This window comes from Aythya marila (genome assembly GCF_965140915.1).
Source record: "Aythya marila genome assembly, chromosome: 19".
NCBI lineage: Eukaryota > Metazoa > Chordata > Aves > Anseriformes > Anatidae > Aythya > Aythya marila.
Window position 1 is genome coordinate 9,821,413 of NC_139060.1, and position 14,085 is coordinate 9,835,497.

Consider the following 14,085-nt stretch of genomic DNA (forward strand, 5'->3'; position numbering starts at 1 on the left):
ATTTGTGATGGGAAACTTCGAAGAAATGGGAAACATCGAAGCGTGAAAGGATGCTGAAAAGATCATACTATTGTGCCTAGTAATATGGAGTCGTCTTTTCTTAGAAATGGAAGATAACGTGTGCCCCAAAGAATATTAGTATTGCAGGACAGAATGAATGCATTAAGGACAGGGAAGTGTCTGCCTGAAGGAGAGAGCTTGGGGGATATCAAGCGTGGGGAGATCTCTTGCATTTGCTGTGAAAAGGCAGGCCAGGCCTCTCGTCATGTTGTCCTGGTGCGGAGATGTCTTTGTGCACAGGGATGTGCTCAGCTCACGGCTGAGGTTAGCTAGTGATGAATGGAAGCGAGTGCCAGCTCTGCTTGTAAGGACAGGTTCGGGGAGATGTATGAAATTAGAGGAGATCGTGTCTCCCAGAAGCAGATAAGCGATGTGCAGGGTGTAAACACGCACACTGCCAGGCGATACGGCGTGCACCGAGCTCTGCGGCCTGCCTGGTGGCAGTGAAACTCAGAGGGAGTTTCTTAGGTACTAACCAGGCCCATCCGCTTGCAAGCCAGAAATGGACAGAAAGAACATTTCTGGGCATCACCAAATCCAGTGGGTACAGAGAAGGGAGAGCAGCCGGCTGAGGGCTTTGTGGCTGGCTGAGGGGAGCCAGTGCGGGGAGCACAGGAGTGCCTCCGGCCCTCCAGCAGCGTGGTGCGTGTCCTCAGCCCCGTGTTCTTCACAGCAAGGCCTCCAGAGCAGGACATGGAGGGGGGGACAGCAAGAAGCCAGCCTGCCGGGGCCTGGCGTTCTTCCGAAAGCAAGGGCTGGGTTGTTACAACTACAAGTTTGGGGCTGAATCTGGAGGGATGCCAAGTGGTTGCAGTTTATCTTTAGTTCATTTAAGGATTTGCACTCTTCTCAGTTGAGGAGCTTGGTGGTTTAAAGCATCACATGCACGGGGCCATTATCTTGTGTTTTCTGGTGTGGAAGAGGAGAAGTAATTGGAATTTGCTTCCATGATTATTTCTGTGACAAACAGAGTTGCCCTGTTTTCCTGGTAGCCTTAGGGGCTGTTGCTTCATGCTTGGGTAAAGCTGTTTACTTAAAAAAAGAAAAAAATCCACTAGCACCTTTCCTAACTCCCCCTCTCCCCCGTATCACAGTCTGCAGTGTGCTGGTCAAGACATAATCCTGTTCCTTTCCCTGTAGGTGACGACTTCATCAGGAAGTAAGTGCTTCTCGTGTCGTTCTGCAGCAGAGCGAGATAAATGGATGGAAAACCTGCGGCGTGCCGTGCACCCAAATAAGGTAGTGGCTTTGAGGAATTGCCTCTGCTGTAGTTCAGTTCCTCGTTATTACATTTTATAGCCCAGTGCATAGTAGCAGCAGGGGACGTATTGTCATTTCAGTGAGTAAGTGTAATTGTGGGTCAGCCTTTTTCCATATTTCCATTTCTTCCACAATTATATTTACGTGAAAGTGCCAATTATTTCTTTCCTCTTTTCTCAGCACATGCTGCTTCAGCTGTTGCTGTGAAATGATCAGACTTGAAGAATCTTCAGCCCTACTAATGATACTTGCCACTCAAGTAGGACTTCCCAGCTCCCAGCAGTGCTGGGACAGCTGGCCGGTAGCTGCCAGCAAAGTTACAAGGCTGAATAGTCTGAAGTTCACATGCCGCATTCCCTGACTCTGGTACTACTTGCAGGTTCTGCTCTAGTGATGGAGAAATTCAGGTGGCACACGGCAGCACGTTCTTTGAGGCAGTAGTGAAATGTAGCTTTAGCTTTTACAGGCAGTTGAGGGTGGCAAAACCGTCCCGTCTGAGATCTCCAGAAACAAATCTTTCTCTTCACTGAACACAGGGATGCCCAATATGTGTTTTTATGGCCCACTAAGACTGGAGTACCTCCTCAAATAAAGCCTACAGCTGCTTCTCCCTCTCTGCACTGGAATTAGCTAACAAAGATTGATCAGGACTAATCAGCTGCAGGATTTCACAGCTGATGAGCTCCATCAACAAGTCACTTTCTGCTGATCAGAGAAGACACAAATGATGGGATCCTGTAAATTCACCCCTGGCATCAGACACATAACTGTGTACAGGTTAGGTCTGGGCCTGGCAGGCTGCTAGAGGAGCCCTCTGTGTCCGAGCTCATTGCTCCTAGTCAGGATAAGAGATTTCCTTCAGTGTCAGCATGGGAGTGGCAGAGGGGAGAGGGGGCTTCTGCCCCAGCAGCGTGTTCCTGCACATGCAGCTCAGTGACTCCACGTGCAGCTCAGTGACTCCAGTGCCTTTCCGAGCACAGCAGCCCAGCAATAATGTCCTGAACGAGCTGTGTGAGGTTTGGAGCATCACACCATGAGCAAAGTCCCGGGAATGTGAGGGAGGGCCGGACACGTCAGGATGGCTTTGAGATGTGGTGTTCAGTGGAAATTCATTTGGAAAGATGCCCTCATCTCGAAACATGCCATTAGCTGATGGCTAACTTTCCATCTTTGTTTGAGTTCGTAGACAATAAACTCTCAGTATCTGACTTGATATTTCTATCGGGAATTCAGTGTTCTTGTGTAGTTCCTGTGTGTACTTCCTGAACCCACAGTACCCCATTGTGGGCTCCCAGCAGAAACGTTCCTGCCCAGCCTCCGAAGCTGAGCAGGGTAAGCCACGGTTGCTCTTTCAGTGAGGGCTCCTAGACAAAACAGGTTACTGCAGCCCCAGGAGCAGTTCAGCTGCGAGTGCTTTATCTCTGTAGTCGCTGCTGCCGCAGATGCCCCTGGATGTTCCTCCAGGGCGAGGTCAGCATGGCTGGGGAGCCGCTGAAGAGCCGCGGTATCCTTTGCTGCATTGTTGTTTAAACGATCTCAAGCCAAATCTCTATTTCTGAATTGTAATGAGTCCACTGCGTGACTCACTCTGTGTCCCATCATTCCTCTTGATGTTTTAGTTCAATGCTCTGGACTTGTGCCCTAAAACATTGTGAAGTTTTGCAAAAGCCTCTTCCCATGCCAGAGGTGGTTGTGTTCCAGCCACGGACGAGGAGATCCCTGAGTGTGCGTTCAGATCCCTTTGTTGTTGCTCTGGTACAGTCCAGAAAATGTACTCCAGTGCTGCTGCAAAGAGGCTGGACTGCGAGGGGAGGTGGCTTTGTGGTACCTGTAACGTAGCTTGTTTTGCACAAGTCGTTAGTTATCGGTGAGGTTCTTTCTTCCAGGTTTCTTTTGAGGTCCTCTTGGCAGTGAATTGGACATGGAACATTTATGATTTGGATGGGTTTTATCTTCCTTGTTTCCTTTATTAATTGGCACCAGCAGACATGGAGAGCACGGTGATATTTGGAAAATTAACATAAGTAGCATTATTATGCAAATTCCTGAGAGCCAGTATTTCCTTAAAATAAAATGTAATTAAGCTTGTGCTCATTTAGCCCATCCAAAATAATTAACTCATATCTCCAGTTTTGTTGTGCGTGGCTTTGTTGTCTTTTTTTTTTCTTGACCTTTTTTTCTTTGCATCTTTTTTTTTTCTAGGACAACAGCAGAAGGGTAGAGAATATGTTAAAGTTATGGATTATTGAAGCCAAGGACCTGCCAGCTAAGAAGAAGTACTTGTGTGAATTATGCCTGGATGACGTTCTTTATGCACGAACTACCTGTAAATTGAAAACTGATAATGTCTTTTGGGGGGAGCACTTTGAATTTAATAACCTCCCATCGCTCAAAAACATTACGGTGCACTTATACAAAGAGACTGACAAGAAGAAAAAGAAGGACAAGACCAATTTCATCGGACAGGTGAACATCCCTGTCAGCTCCGTCACGGGCCGGCAGTTTGTGGAGAAATGGTACCCCGTGGTCAGCCCCAACCCCGGGAAGGGCAAGTCCCCGGGGCCCATGATCCGCATCAAGTCACGCTACCAGAGTATGAGCATCCTCCCCATGGAGATGTACAAGGAGTTTGCCGAGTACATCACTAACAATTACATGGTGCTGTGCTCGGTGCTGGAGCCCTCGCTGAGCGTGAAGAACAAAGAGGAGATGGCGTCCGCGCTGGTGCACATCCTGCAGAGCACAGGCAAGGCCAAGGTAAGACTGCGCCATCCGCACGCTGCCACGAGATGAGCAGGGGCAGGCTCCCGGGTTGGGCTGCAGGGAGTCAGCACGTTGGTGGGGCTCAGCCATCGTTAATACTCTGTAATTTTTGCTTTTTATTGCAAACAAGTTGGTAGCGTGTGCACTGTGAATTGCTTAATTAGTAAAGAGGTCGATGGGACCATAAGATTTCAACCCAAGTCCTTTTCCCCTACTTCTGGAGGCTCAGGGGCCAAACTTACTCTATAAACCAGCACAAACATCAAGCAAGGCAGTTTTGGGGGATGAAATGTAAGCAACGTTGGCTTAAGCTGAGCAGCCTGCAGTGCTGGGCGTTCCTGTGGAAACACAGCAGGTTCCCCACGGCTGCGCTGCGGCACCAAGCGGGAGCCGACAGGGCCATGAGGATTTCGGAGCAAAGTGAGCCTCCAGGCATGCCTGGTTCTGAGCAAGCTCTGAGCCCTGGGGGTCTGTTCTGCTGCTTTCAGAAGGGAGACGTGGTGGGGGCAGCAGCGCAGGAAGGGTTCTGGGGTGCTCCCGGGCAGGACGTGCTGCAGGGTTGGTGCTGCCAGTTTGGGAGCGGTGGAAATTCAGTTTATTGGGCCTGAGGTATTTGTTACTCCTGGTAGTGGCTGGTTGGTGAGAGCGAGGGCAGATGAGCAGAGCTGGAAATGCCCTTACTGGAGAGCACAGGCGAGCACCGAGCTCCCTGCCCCACGGGCCTCTCTGCCTCAGAGCATCCTTGCTGCGTGCCCCCAGGTGGCACGGCATTGCCACGTGCAGGACGGAGGGAGTGAGAGCATCACTGTTCCCTCTGTTAACGTCTCCCTGAACTCTGCAGTGGGGCACTGGGGAGGAAGGAGCTTTCCAGAGCTCTTACAGCACTGAGCTGTGAGCTGCTCACCTGAGGGGAACTGCGAGGCTCAACGCTTGCCCTGCAGCCTCCGCTGCTGCCTGGGATCGTGGCAGGGTTCACGGATTAGATTTAATTACCATCTGTCGCACAGAGAAGTGCTCGGCCTCCTGGTCGAGTTCAAGGCAGGAAAAGCTCGCTGAGAGGATTGCGAGGCCGGGCCTGCTGCTGTGGCAGTGCCAGTAGCTGCCCGGAGCCTCGCAGAGCCCAGGACGGGGCCTCAGGGTGTGAGCAAGGGACACAGCACGGGGCTGGGACACTCAGAGGGGACAGAAGCAGCTCACGGTGTGCGAAACCCCGCTCGGGGGGTTGTCAGGAGAGCATCACGGGCGTGTGGGGCTGTGCTGCTCGGCGCATGCCTGCTCAGCTCGGCCCTGCCTTCTGCTGGCACCGCTGCTCGCTGCATCCCGGGCTGCCCTCGCTGCAGCTCTGCCGGCGCTGGGGCTGCAGTGAAACTGCCAGGAAGGACCCTGTGCGTTTGGGTGCAAAAGGGGCCCTCACCCTGATCTCTATCTCCATGAGTCTCGCCACTGCTCCTGCTTTTTCCTCTCCTCTCGCTGCTGGAGAGGCTGAGGAGAGAGCAAGTGTGCTTCCAGACACGTGTCTGCGCCAGCGCTTGAGATCCCAGAGGCTCTGCGCGGGGGACACAGCAAACAGTAAACAGAGTTGATGAATTGTCCCCTAAAATGGAGCTTCTGCTCTCCCCGCCTGTCATCTGCCATCAGCATTAGCACAGGGCTGAGAGAGCTGTCAGAGCAGCAGGAGTCACTGGAGCATGGGAGCCGGGCGGCGCGGCCTTCCAGAGGGGCTGGGCGAGCGGAGAAAGGAAAAAAACAGCAGCAAGGTAAAAAAATAATAATAATAATAATCATGAATGGGAGAGGAAAGCACCCACCCACTGCCTGCGTGCCAGGGGTGTGCCCAGGAAGGCTGCGTGGGGGCGGTGAGGCACAGCGGGGCTGTGCTGGTGTCACCGCACCCTGTAAGGCTCCAGCAGCAAACTGGGGGCTGCCCCCGCGGGGTTTGGTTGTGTTGGCAGGAGGCAGCTTTATTCCACAGATCCAGTAGGTGCAGGTAGGTACAGATACAGGCTCAGGGGGATGTGGGGCCATGTCCCCTGTCCCCCCCAGCCAGGGCTCGTTACCTGCAGCTCGTCAGAGCCCGAGGCAGGGCCGGTCCCTTGTGCCCAAAGGAGCGTGGGTGGCCGCGGCAGTGGCTGCAGCTTCCTTTTCTCCCTAAATACTGCCTCATCCTGGGCTTCATTTCTGTATCACAATAGATTAAAAGGTGGGAAATGAAGGCAGAGAGTCCTCCCTGGAGACAGAGGCTGTGCCTGCTTTGATCTCTGCTTGGGAAAGGGAAAAGCTTCATCCCTGCCATGCCGCGCAAGGGCTCGCTGTGCACCAGGGCACGCCTGGAAACCCCGGAGCAGCCACCGAGGCAGCGGGGTGGAGAGAAATGGGAAAAGCTTTCTGATAAAGTGCAAACAGCCTGGTGGGGAGCTGCCCCGGCCCACTGGAAAGTCTGACAGCCACCCAGAACCCGCCCAGCCCTCGGCACGGGGCTGTGTTTGCTCTGTTTGTAGGACCTGGAGAGGCCGGGCTGTGCCAGGAGGGGCACCCGGGCTCTCAGCACCCGTCCTCCCTTCGTTGGGTGCTCCCGTCTGATGAAATGTTACCTCTGAGGGTGTGGAGAGATGCTTAACTGCTTGATGTGTGTGCAACCCACAGACAAAGCACACAAAGTCATAATTAAAGGTACTTCTCTTGCCGTGCGTGGCATGGGAGTGCTCCCCCTGCCATTAGCCCCGCTTGATGTGGGCTGTGTGATGTGGGCGTGGAGGGGCAGCTGCATCCTTCCCCCGTGGGACTGCCGGGCCCTGCAGTGTCTGCAGAGTACTTGCCCTGTATAGATTTGTTCCTGGGCTACCTCACAGCTTCTGGAGCTCAGCTCAGAACCATAAATACGCTTTAAAAACGTTCTCGTCCAAAGGCTTGGTAGATGAATCCCGGCATCAGACAAAGCTCTGACTAACCAGCTGCTCCCGTGAAATAAATATTTATTACGGTGTGAATGGAGTGAGGGATAAACATGTGTCCCTATTTGTTTATGCCGCAAGGATTTGCTTCCCCTGAGCAGATGCATTCACAGCAGATGCATTCCCAGCCCGTGCGAGGCTGCTGGAGCCTCTGCTCTGCGCCGGCACCGCTGCAGCCGCACTCCCCTTGGCCACGTGGGCGCTTTGCTGCTCTGTGTGGGTGCTGCAGGGACCGTGCAGGGTCTGCAAGCGCCTGTCCAGCTGCAGGAGCACTCCTGGAGACTCTCAGCTCAGCACAGGGAGCTGCAGGGGACAGGGGGGCAGCGCAGCACAGGGCTCGGGGTCCCCTCCAGGGTACCCCTCCAGAGCCAGGCAGGGTGCTGCACGCCTGGGTGACACTGGCAGCAGCTCTGTTGTCCCCCACAGAGAATTTCTCTCTCTAATAATACTTCGTAGCAGCCACAATCCAGCTAAAAAGCTTTCGGTCAGATTTAAGAGCACATCTTCCCCTGTCCCCCTCTCTCCTTGGCCACTGGCACTTAGATGTGTCCCACACTCATCCCGCATGCAGCCCCGCCGCCTCCTGGTGCTTCCTTCACCCCTGCCCAGCTGCTCTTTGAAACCAGCAGTAATCTTATTACCTTCATCAACCCAATCCTCTTAAGGATAAGGCAATCCTATTAATCAGGCTTGCGATGGGGGGAGCCTCCTTTCCCCAATCAGTCTCCCCTCAGACTGCAGAGGAGCAGCACCCCCACACACAGGTGCTGCTGGCCCCCTTCTGCCCTGCCCGTGGGGCTGCAGGGACCTTCCCCGTGTGGCGAGCTGTGCTGCCCGTCCTGCACAACCTGCACGGAGCCCTCGGCAGGCTCTTGGCACCGCTTGGCCCTGGTGACAGGGCAGCAAAGGGCTGTTCCTGTGAGCAGCTGTTGGTTTTACACGCGTGGCCTTCACCTTCAGCGAGCCTGGAAAGGCTCAGGCCACCTCTGGGACGGCTGCTCTGCCTGTTGGCTCCTTCCAGCCTCCTCGGGCAGAGGTTTGGTGTCCCCAGGCAGCACCGAGCTGACAGTCACACGGCCCCAAACGCAGTCACCCAGCCCCGATTGCCTGCAGGAGGGCTGGGGACGGGGCTGGGGCAGGTTTCCAGCCCACGAGGGAGGATCCACCCAGCTGGGGCAGCAGAAGCAGCACCTTAAGCTCCCCCCAGGGGACAACAGAAATGTTTTCAGGCTACACCGCAGGGCTGGAGGATGGAGGAACATGAAAAGCAGCCGGGCACGTGGAGCAAACCCAGCCCCACCGGTGCTTTGGGGCAGGGTGCGGTGAGGCTGCAGGGCGGCGCGGGGCGAGGGGAGGCGACCTCCAGGTGGGGTCTTTGAGCCCTGGCCTTGGAGCTGGGACCAGCGCTGCTGTGGGGCTGCCTCTGTGGCAGCCAGAGCCGTGCTGGTGCCCGTGGCAGGCCTGCAGCAGCAGCCCCAGACCTGCTGCAGTGCCTCCTGCCTGGGTTCCTGGAAGAAGCGCTGGGAAGCCACGCTCGGCGTTTCTTTAGTTATGCAGGAGCTGCACGGGTTCAGCGGTGTCCAGACTGAAGCAAATTTCCTTAAAATAAACACGGGAGCAAGCCTGAGGAGCGCCGCTACAGCCCTTAATTTTTACCGTAGACCTCTTCCTTCCCCTCTCAACTCGGATGTAATGAAATAAAGCATCTTATTTTCTTCCATTGCCAGGGGCCCTAACTAAAAACAGCCCCCCGCTGATCTCTGCTGCTCGGAAACAGGGAGTTTTATTGGCTTTAGTTATTGCGTTTTATTCAGAGCCGTGTATGTGGGTGAGCGAAGCCCCCGGAGGGATCCGACAACTATTTGCATTCCCTTTGTGTCTTCCCAGTGCTGGCTGCCGTGCTTGGGAGCTCCGGAGCTGCTGCGGCTTCAGTGTGAGGGAAGGCGAGGCCTGGAGGGCGGCCCGGGGACAGGGCCACGAGGCCCATGGCTGTATGGGACTGGGACGGGGACTGCCACGGGGGGGTCAGAGGGAGCTGCCCTGGCTCCGTGCCGAGTCACACAGCTGGAATTTTGCCCCGTTTTTAGTTCTAGTAAATTCTGCAGCTTGGCTAAAATCGTCACAATTCACCTGGCTGCTGGCTAGAACCTGGCACCTGGGTCTCCGCAGCTCGGCAGCCCTGCTGGCACCACGTCCCCATGTCCCCACGTCCCTATGTCCCTGTATCCCCATGTCCCTATGTCCCCGTGTCCCACCCCAGCCCTGCAGCCATGCATGTGGTCAGTGGGGGGAGGCAGCGCGGGTCCGCAGCTGACAGGGGGAGGAAAAACCTAACCCGTGGTAAGAGGAGCTGTAAAACCCGGTGTTGGGAGATAATTAGTATGTTGGGAAAGTGACAGGAAAGAGAATCAAGCAAAGCCAAGGTCAGCGGCTGCTAATTAAGAATCAGCACCTTGTGTCATCCTGAGCTGGGGCTTGGAATTGAAACGCACACTGGGAGAGACCCGGGAAGATAAAGGTGATGGAGGTACCCAGATAGCAGCTAAAGGGATTTGAGCGGGGGTTTAGAGTTTCATTCCAGCTTGGCTGATAAAGGAGGCAAAATGAGAGAAAATCGTGGCGGGAGGCGCGTGCTTGGCTTCCAGGAGGGACTCGTGCCTCTGCAGCTGCCAGCGCGCCGCAGGCAGAGCGGGCTGCAGGGAGGGCGGTCTCCTGCTCAAAGAAATAATGCAAGTGACATCTTCAAGAGCTGCTTCTCTGGGCTTTTGGAGGCTCTTCTGGGAACGTGGCGGCAGCACGGCGGTCTTGCTGCCGCCACCTTCCAGGCTGCCAGCCTGCCAAGCCCCCAGCCCGTTCCTGGATGGCAGGGGAGCCTGTCTGCAGCCTGGGCATCCTTCGTCTGGGACAGAAACCCAGTAACAAAGGGCTGAAGGTCACTGGTTTGGTGCTGGGATGAGCCAGGAGGGGATCTCAGCGTGAGCCTGAGGTTCCCAGGGCACCCCTGTGGCAGATGGAGCAAGTGCCTCTCTGGCAAACGCCCTGGCAGGGTATGGCACCGTGGTGGCCCCGTGTCTCCCAAGGGGTTTGGAGCCCACTGAGCCGTGGCTGCGGTGCTCTGGGGGCTCGGGGAGCTGCGTGGGGATGGCGAAGGGCAGGGCCTGCACCTTCGCACAGCAGCTCTGGGTGCTCTTGCTGCCCGCACCCAGCAGTGGGTTACAGCTTGTGCGCTCTGACAAATGAAGGAGAATTCCTTAGCGAAGGGTTATTACCGAGCAGATTATTGGGTTTGAGAGGAGGGTGGTGTAAAAAAGGTGCCCTCGGTTATGGCAGTGAGGCGGTGTGTCGACATCGCTGTCTCCTGCACGGGGACTCGGTGCGAGGTTCAGTGCTCAGGGCTTGCAGGGTGCCCGCAGCCCGCTCTCCCTCTGCCATCGAGGCGAGCGGTGCCGGCTGGGAGGAGGTCGTCCAGCCCAGCCCCTGGCTCAGCAGCCGATTTTCCCATTAGCAGCACGGAGAACAGGAGCTGAATATGTATTAGCACGAGGAGCTGGACAGCATCTCGCCTGCATTAGCGCGAGCTGCGGCGCTGCGCCTCACACCACGCAGTGGATTTTGAGCAGAATGCACGGGGAACTGCGGGACCCGCTCCGAGCAGTTAACACCGACACCGAGCTCACTCTTTAAGTGCTGGTTTTCTGTCAGCATTTGCAATTCAAAGCCCGGGCCGGTGCACAGGGCAGCTGTGCTGCTCACCCCTCCCATTGCTGTGCGGCACAGATTACAAAATCGCCTGGTTTTTGGCTCTGTGCACATCAGACCCCAAATGTGCCCAAAATGCGCGCTGTAGCTGTGCTGTTTATTCCCATGAATACTGAGGAAATGGGACATGGGAGCATCGTGATGCCTTTTACAGGCTCGATTCCCAGCCATGGGGCACAGCCCGTGACATTGGGCATGCCCCCCTTTGGCACCCCGTGCAGCTGGACACCGATGTGGCCACATTGAGCAGCGGAGAAAAGATTTCACCCCCAAAACGTGAGGCTGAGATGAGCCCCCCCTGAAAGCTGTCAGTGATGCAGGGACAAATGCGGTGCGGGTGTGAAATGGATCATTTTGGGGTGCAAAAGTTGAAACTCTCCAGAGATTGATTTCTCCTCTCTTCCCTGCGAGGGTCGGAGAAGCAGGAGGGAAGTCAGGCTGGCGGCGGTGCAGCGGGCACAGGGGAGAGCCGCCTGCCCTGCTGCGCACAGGGACCTGCTGACCTGGTGACCCACCGTGGGCTTTGCTTTCCAGGATTTCTTGACTGACCTGATGATGTCTGAAGTTGATCGCTGTGGTGAGAATGAGCATCTCATTTTCAGGGAGAACACACTAGCCACCAAAGCAATCGAAGAATACCTGAAGCTGGTGGGGCAGAAATACTTGCAAGATGCCTTAGGTAGGTACAGAGGGTTGGCGGGGCTCTTCAGGGGGCTGCCGGGTGCTCCACGCGGTGCGGGGCCACAGCTGAGTCCCAGTGGCCATCCTGCCATCCTGCCAGGGCTTCTGTCTGGGCTCTGGCAGTGTCACGGAGGCTGATTGAATCCCTCCCCTGATTGCACAGCCCCAGCCGGAGACGCTCCCCCCGTTGCTCGCAGCAGTCAGATGAAATCTCCCAAATTGCAGTGATGAGAGTCGCCTCCCTGATGGCGCTGGGAACCCTCCCGGTGCTTTTTTGAAAGGGCTGGCTACGCTTATGGCTCCAAAAATATTTCTCCCGATGCAAATGAAAATAATGAGAGGTTCCGCTTCTGGGCAGGTCAGGAAGGAATCGCGGCACTGCTGCCTGCAGCCAGCACAGCCCAGCCCGGGGGGGCTGCCTCTGCGGCGTGCACTCGGCGAAGGCAGCTGGGTTTGATGCACGTCCTTGCAGTAGGATGAGCGGTGCTCCTATCGACCTGCTCGTTTTTCAGTGTGTTAGGTTCCTATTAGTGGATCTGTGTAATTTTAACAAGGACCGAAGAAAGTGTAAGTACTTGACTGAGGTAACAGCGATCTGAGAGGAGAGGGGCTGTTACTTATTTCTGCCTTGTAATGCCTTCTGGTCGAAGGCAGGCCTGTAAGTAGATTACCTCACAAAATTTCTAAAAAGCCAGGAGATTAATGAAGGCAGGGAGTTCCATAACGCTCCCCTGTCAGGGCTCGCTGCCGAGCCAGCTCCGTCTCGTACTGGGGAGCCCGCAGTCCCCACGAGTTGTTTGGGGCACGGATCCTGCGTGGCCCTTTTGTCATGAAATGATTCATCTCCGTGTCACGAGGCAGCACAATGCAGCGTAGTGCTTCCCTTCAAACCATGCAGCACAACCGAGTAATAGGGCCGGGTAATAACAGCAGGCAGCACCTGCAGGCAAGCAGAGAGGCTCCAGGGCTCCCTGGCAGAGCTGAAAATACATTGGAGAGGCTCTCCGGGACATAATTAAAATCTGTTTGGGCAGTGGAGGGGGAGGAATGCAGACTGGGGTGGACAAAAGCAGGATGGGAAAGTCCGGGATGGTCAGGAGCTGGGAGATGAGCAAACCAAAAGGAATGATGAGATAACCAAAGCAAACCTTGCCCCAGGGCATCACCCAGCCCCACAGGTCCCTGTGCGAGGCCCTCCTGCCCCCCGCCATCCCCTCCCCGAGCGTCCCCTGCCTGCGGAGTGCAGACAGACAGACAGCTGACCTTCCCGACAGACGGACACATGCCCCTGACAGACGGACACGTGCCGCAGTGGGGAGCACCCCCAGCCCACACCGCGCTGCTCTGTGCCCGTGGCACCCGGGGGTGGCACGAGAGCTGCTGGCAAAGCCCTGGGTGTGGGCCCGCCAGGGTGAGGGGTGGCCAAGCAGCCAGCAGGAGTGCAGAGAAACTCACAGAAATACTTTAATTAATTCATTCAATTTTAATTTAATTAATACTGCCCGGCCTTTTGGCAGGGCAGCCGGGGAGCAGCAGCGCAGAGCCCTGGCAGGGCCTTTCTGCAGGAGAAGCTGCGCTGCTGGGTCAGCGCGATGGGGCACAGGGCAGCTGCTCGGTGCTGGGGCTCACGGGCTGCCTTGCTTGCTGACTGCATCTCCAAAACCCGTCACTGACTGCCTGTTTTCCAGGGGAATTCATCAAGGCTCTGTACGAATCAGATGAAAACTGTGAGGTGGATCCCAGTAAGTGTTCGTCGTCGGACCTTCCTGAGCATCAGAGCAACCTGAAGATGTGCTGCGAGCTGGCCTTCTGCAAAATCATCAACTCCTACTGGTCAGTGCCTTCAGCTGCAGGGCAGAGGTGGAACTCAGCCCGTCCTCAGGCTGAGTTCCTCCGCAGCTTGTGGGAGCCATGGGGGGAGAGCCCCGGGTGCTGCTGCTGCTGCTGCTGCTGCTCGGGGCCGTTTGGCTCCGCGTCCTGCATTCCTCCAGGTTAACCCCACTCTCCTGGTGCTCAGGGCGGCCGTGGGGAGCTCCCTGCCTCCTTGGCCCAAGGCCTGGTATGCAGTTGGAGGCATGTCCTCGCCGACTGCGCTCAGGGTAAAGGTTCTGGCACCGAGCTGGGACAGGCCTCGATATGCAAAATCGCCTGGGGGGAGGCAGTGGGGTGTCTGGTGTCCTGTGCTGGAGGTGGTCGTGCTGGTGCCCGCTGTCCCATCCTCGGGTCTGTTACAGCTGGTGCCTGCAAGGACCAGGAGGAATTGAGCTGGTGACCTTATTACCTTGAGCAATAAAAATGTTTTCTTCCTGCTTCTTGCTAGCAGACCAGGAGATTCTTGTCCTGACAGAAAAAAAATATTATTACTGCTGGATTTGCAGTCTTCCTGGTTAAAAGTCCAGGCTTAGCTTTTATTATTGTATTTTGTAGCAACACTGTTGTTGCCAAACATCAACTAAGGCTCATTTTGGAGGAAGGAAGTCTCTGACAGTAAAAACTTCTCATTTTCTCCCCTACCCCAGCTGTTGTATTAAGGTCTGAAAACTCATTAGATGTGGTCTCCCAGGATTCGGAGTGTGCTGTCTTGCAAGGCCAGGAAGGAAGGGAATTGCTT

The 14,085-nt window shown here is 55.6% G+C and overlaps 1 protein-coding gene across 11 annotated transcripts in view; it reads left to right on the plus strand.

Moving 5' to 3' along the window:
- DAB2IP (DAB2 interacting protein) overlaps positions 1–14,085 on the plus strand; it is a gene marked incomplete at its 5' end in the record, with an annotated part of 181,667 nt that overhangs the window by 146,361 nt on the left and 21,221 nt on the right. For all 11 annotated transcript variants that reach the window (XM_082775571.1, XM_082775572.1, XM_082775567.1 and 8 more), the window contains 4 exons: positions 1,201–1,299; positions 3,523–4,077; positions 11,328–11,472; positions 13,163–13,307. In XM_082775571.1, the coding sequence (XP_082631697.1) occupies positions 1,201–1,299; positions 3,523–4,077; positions 11,328–11,472; positions 13,163–13,307 (944 nt within the window). The remainder of the gene's footprint in view (positions 1–1,200; positions 1,300–3,522; positions 4,078–11,327; positions 11,473–13,162; positions 13,308–14,085) is intronic.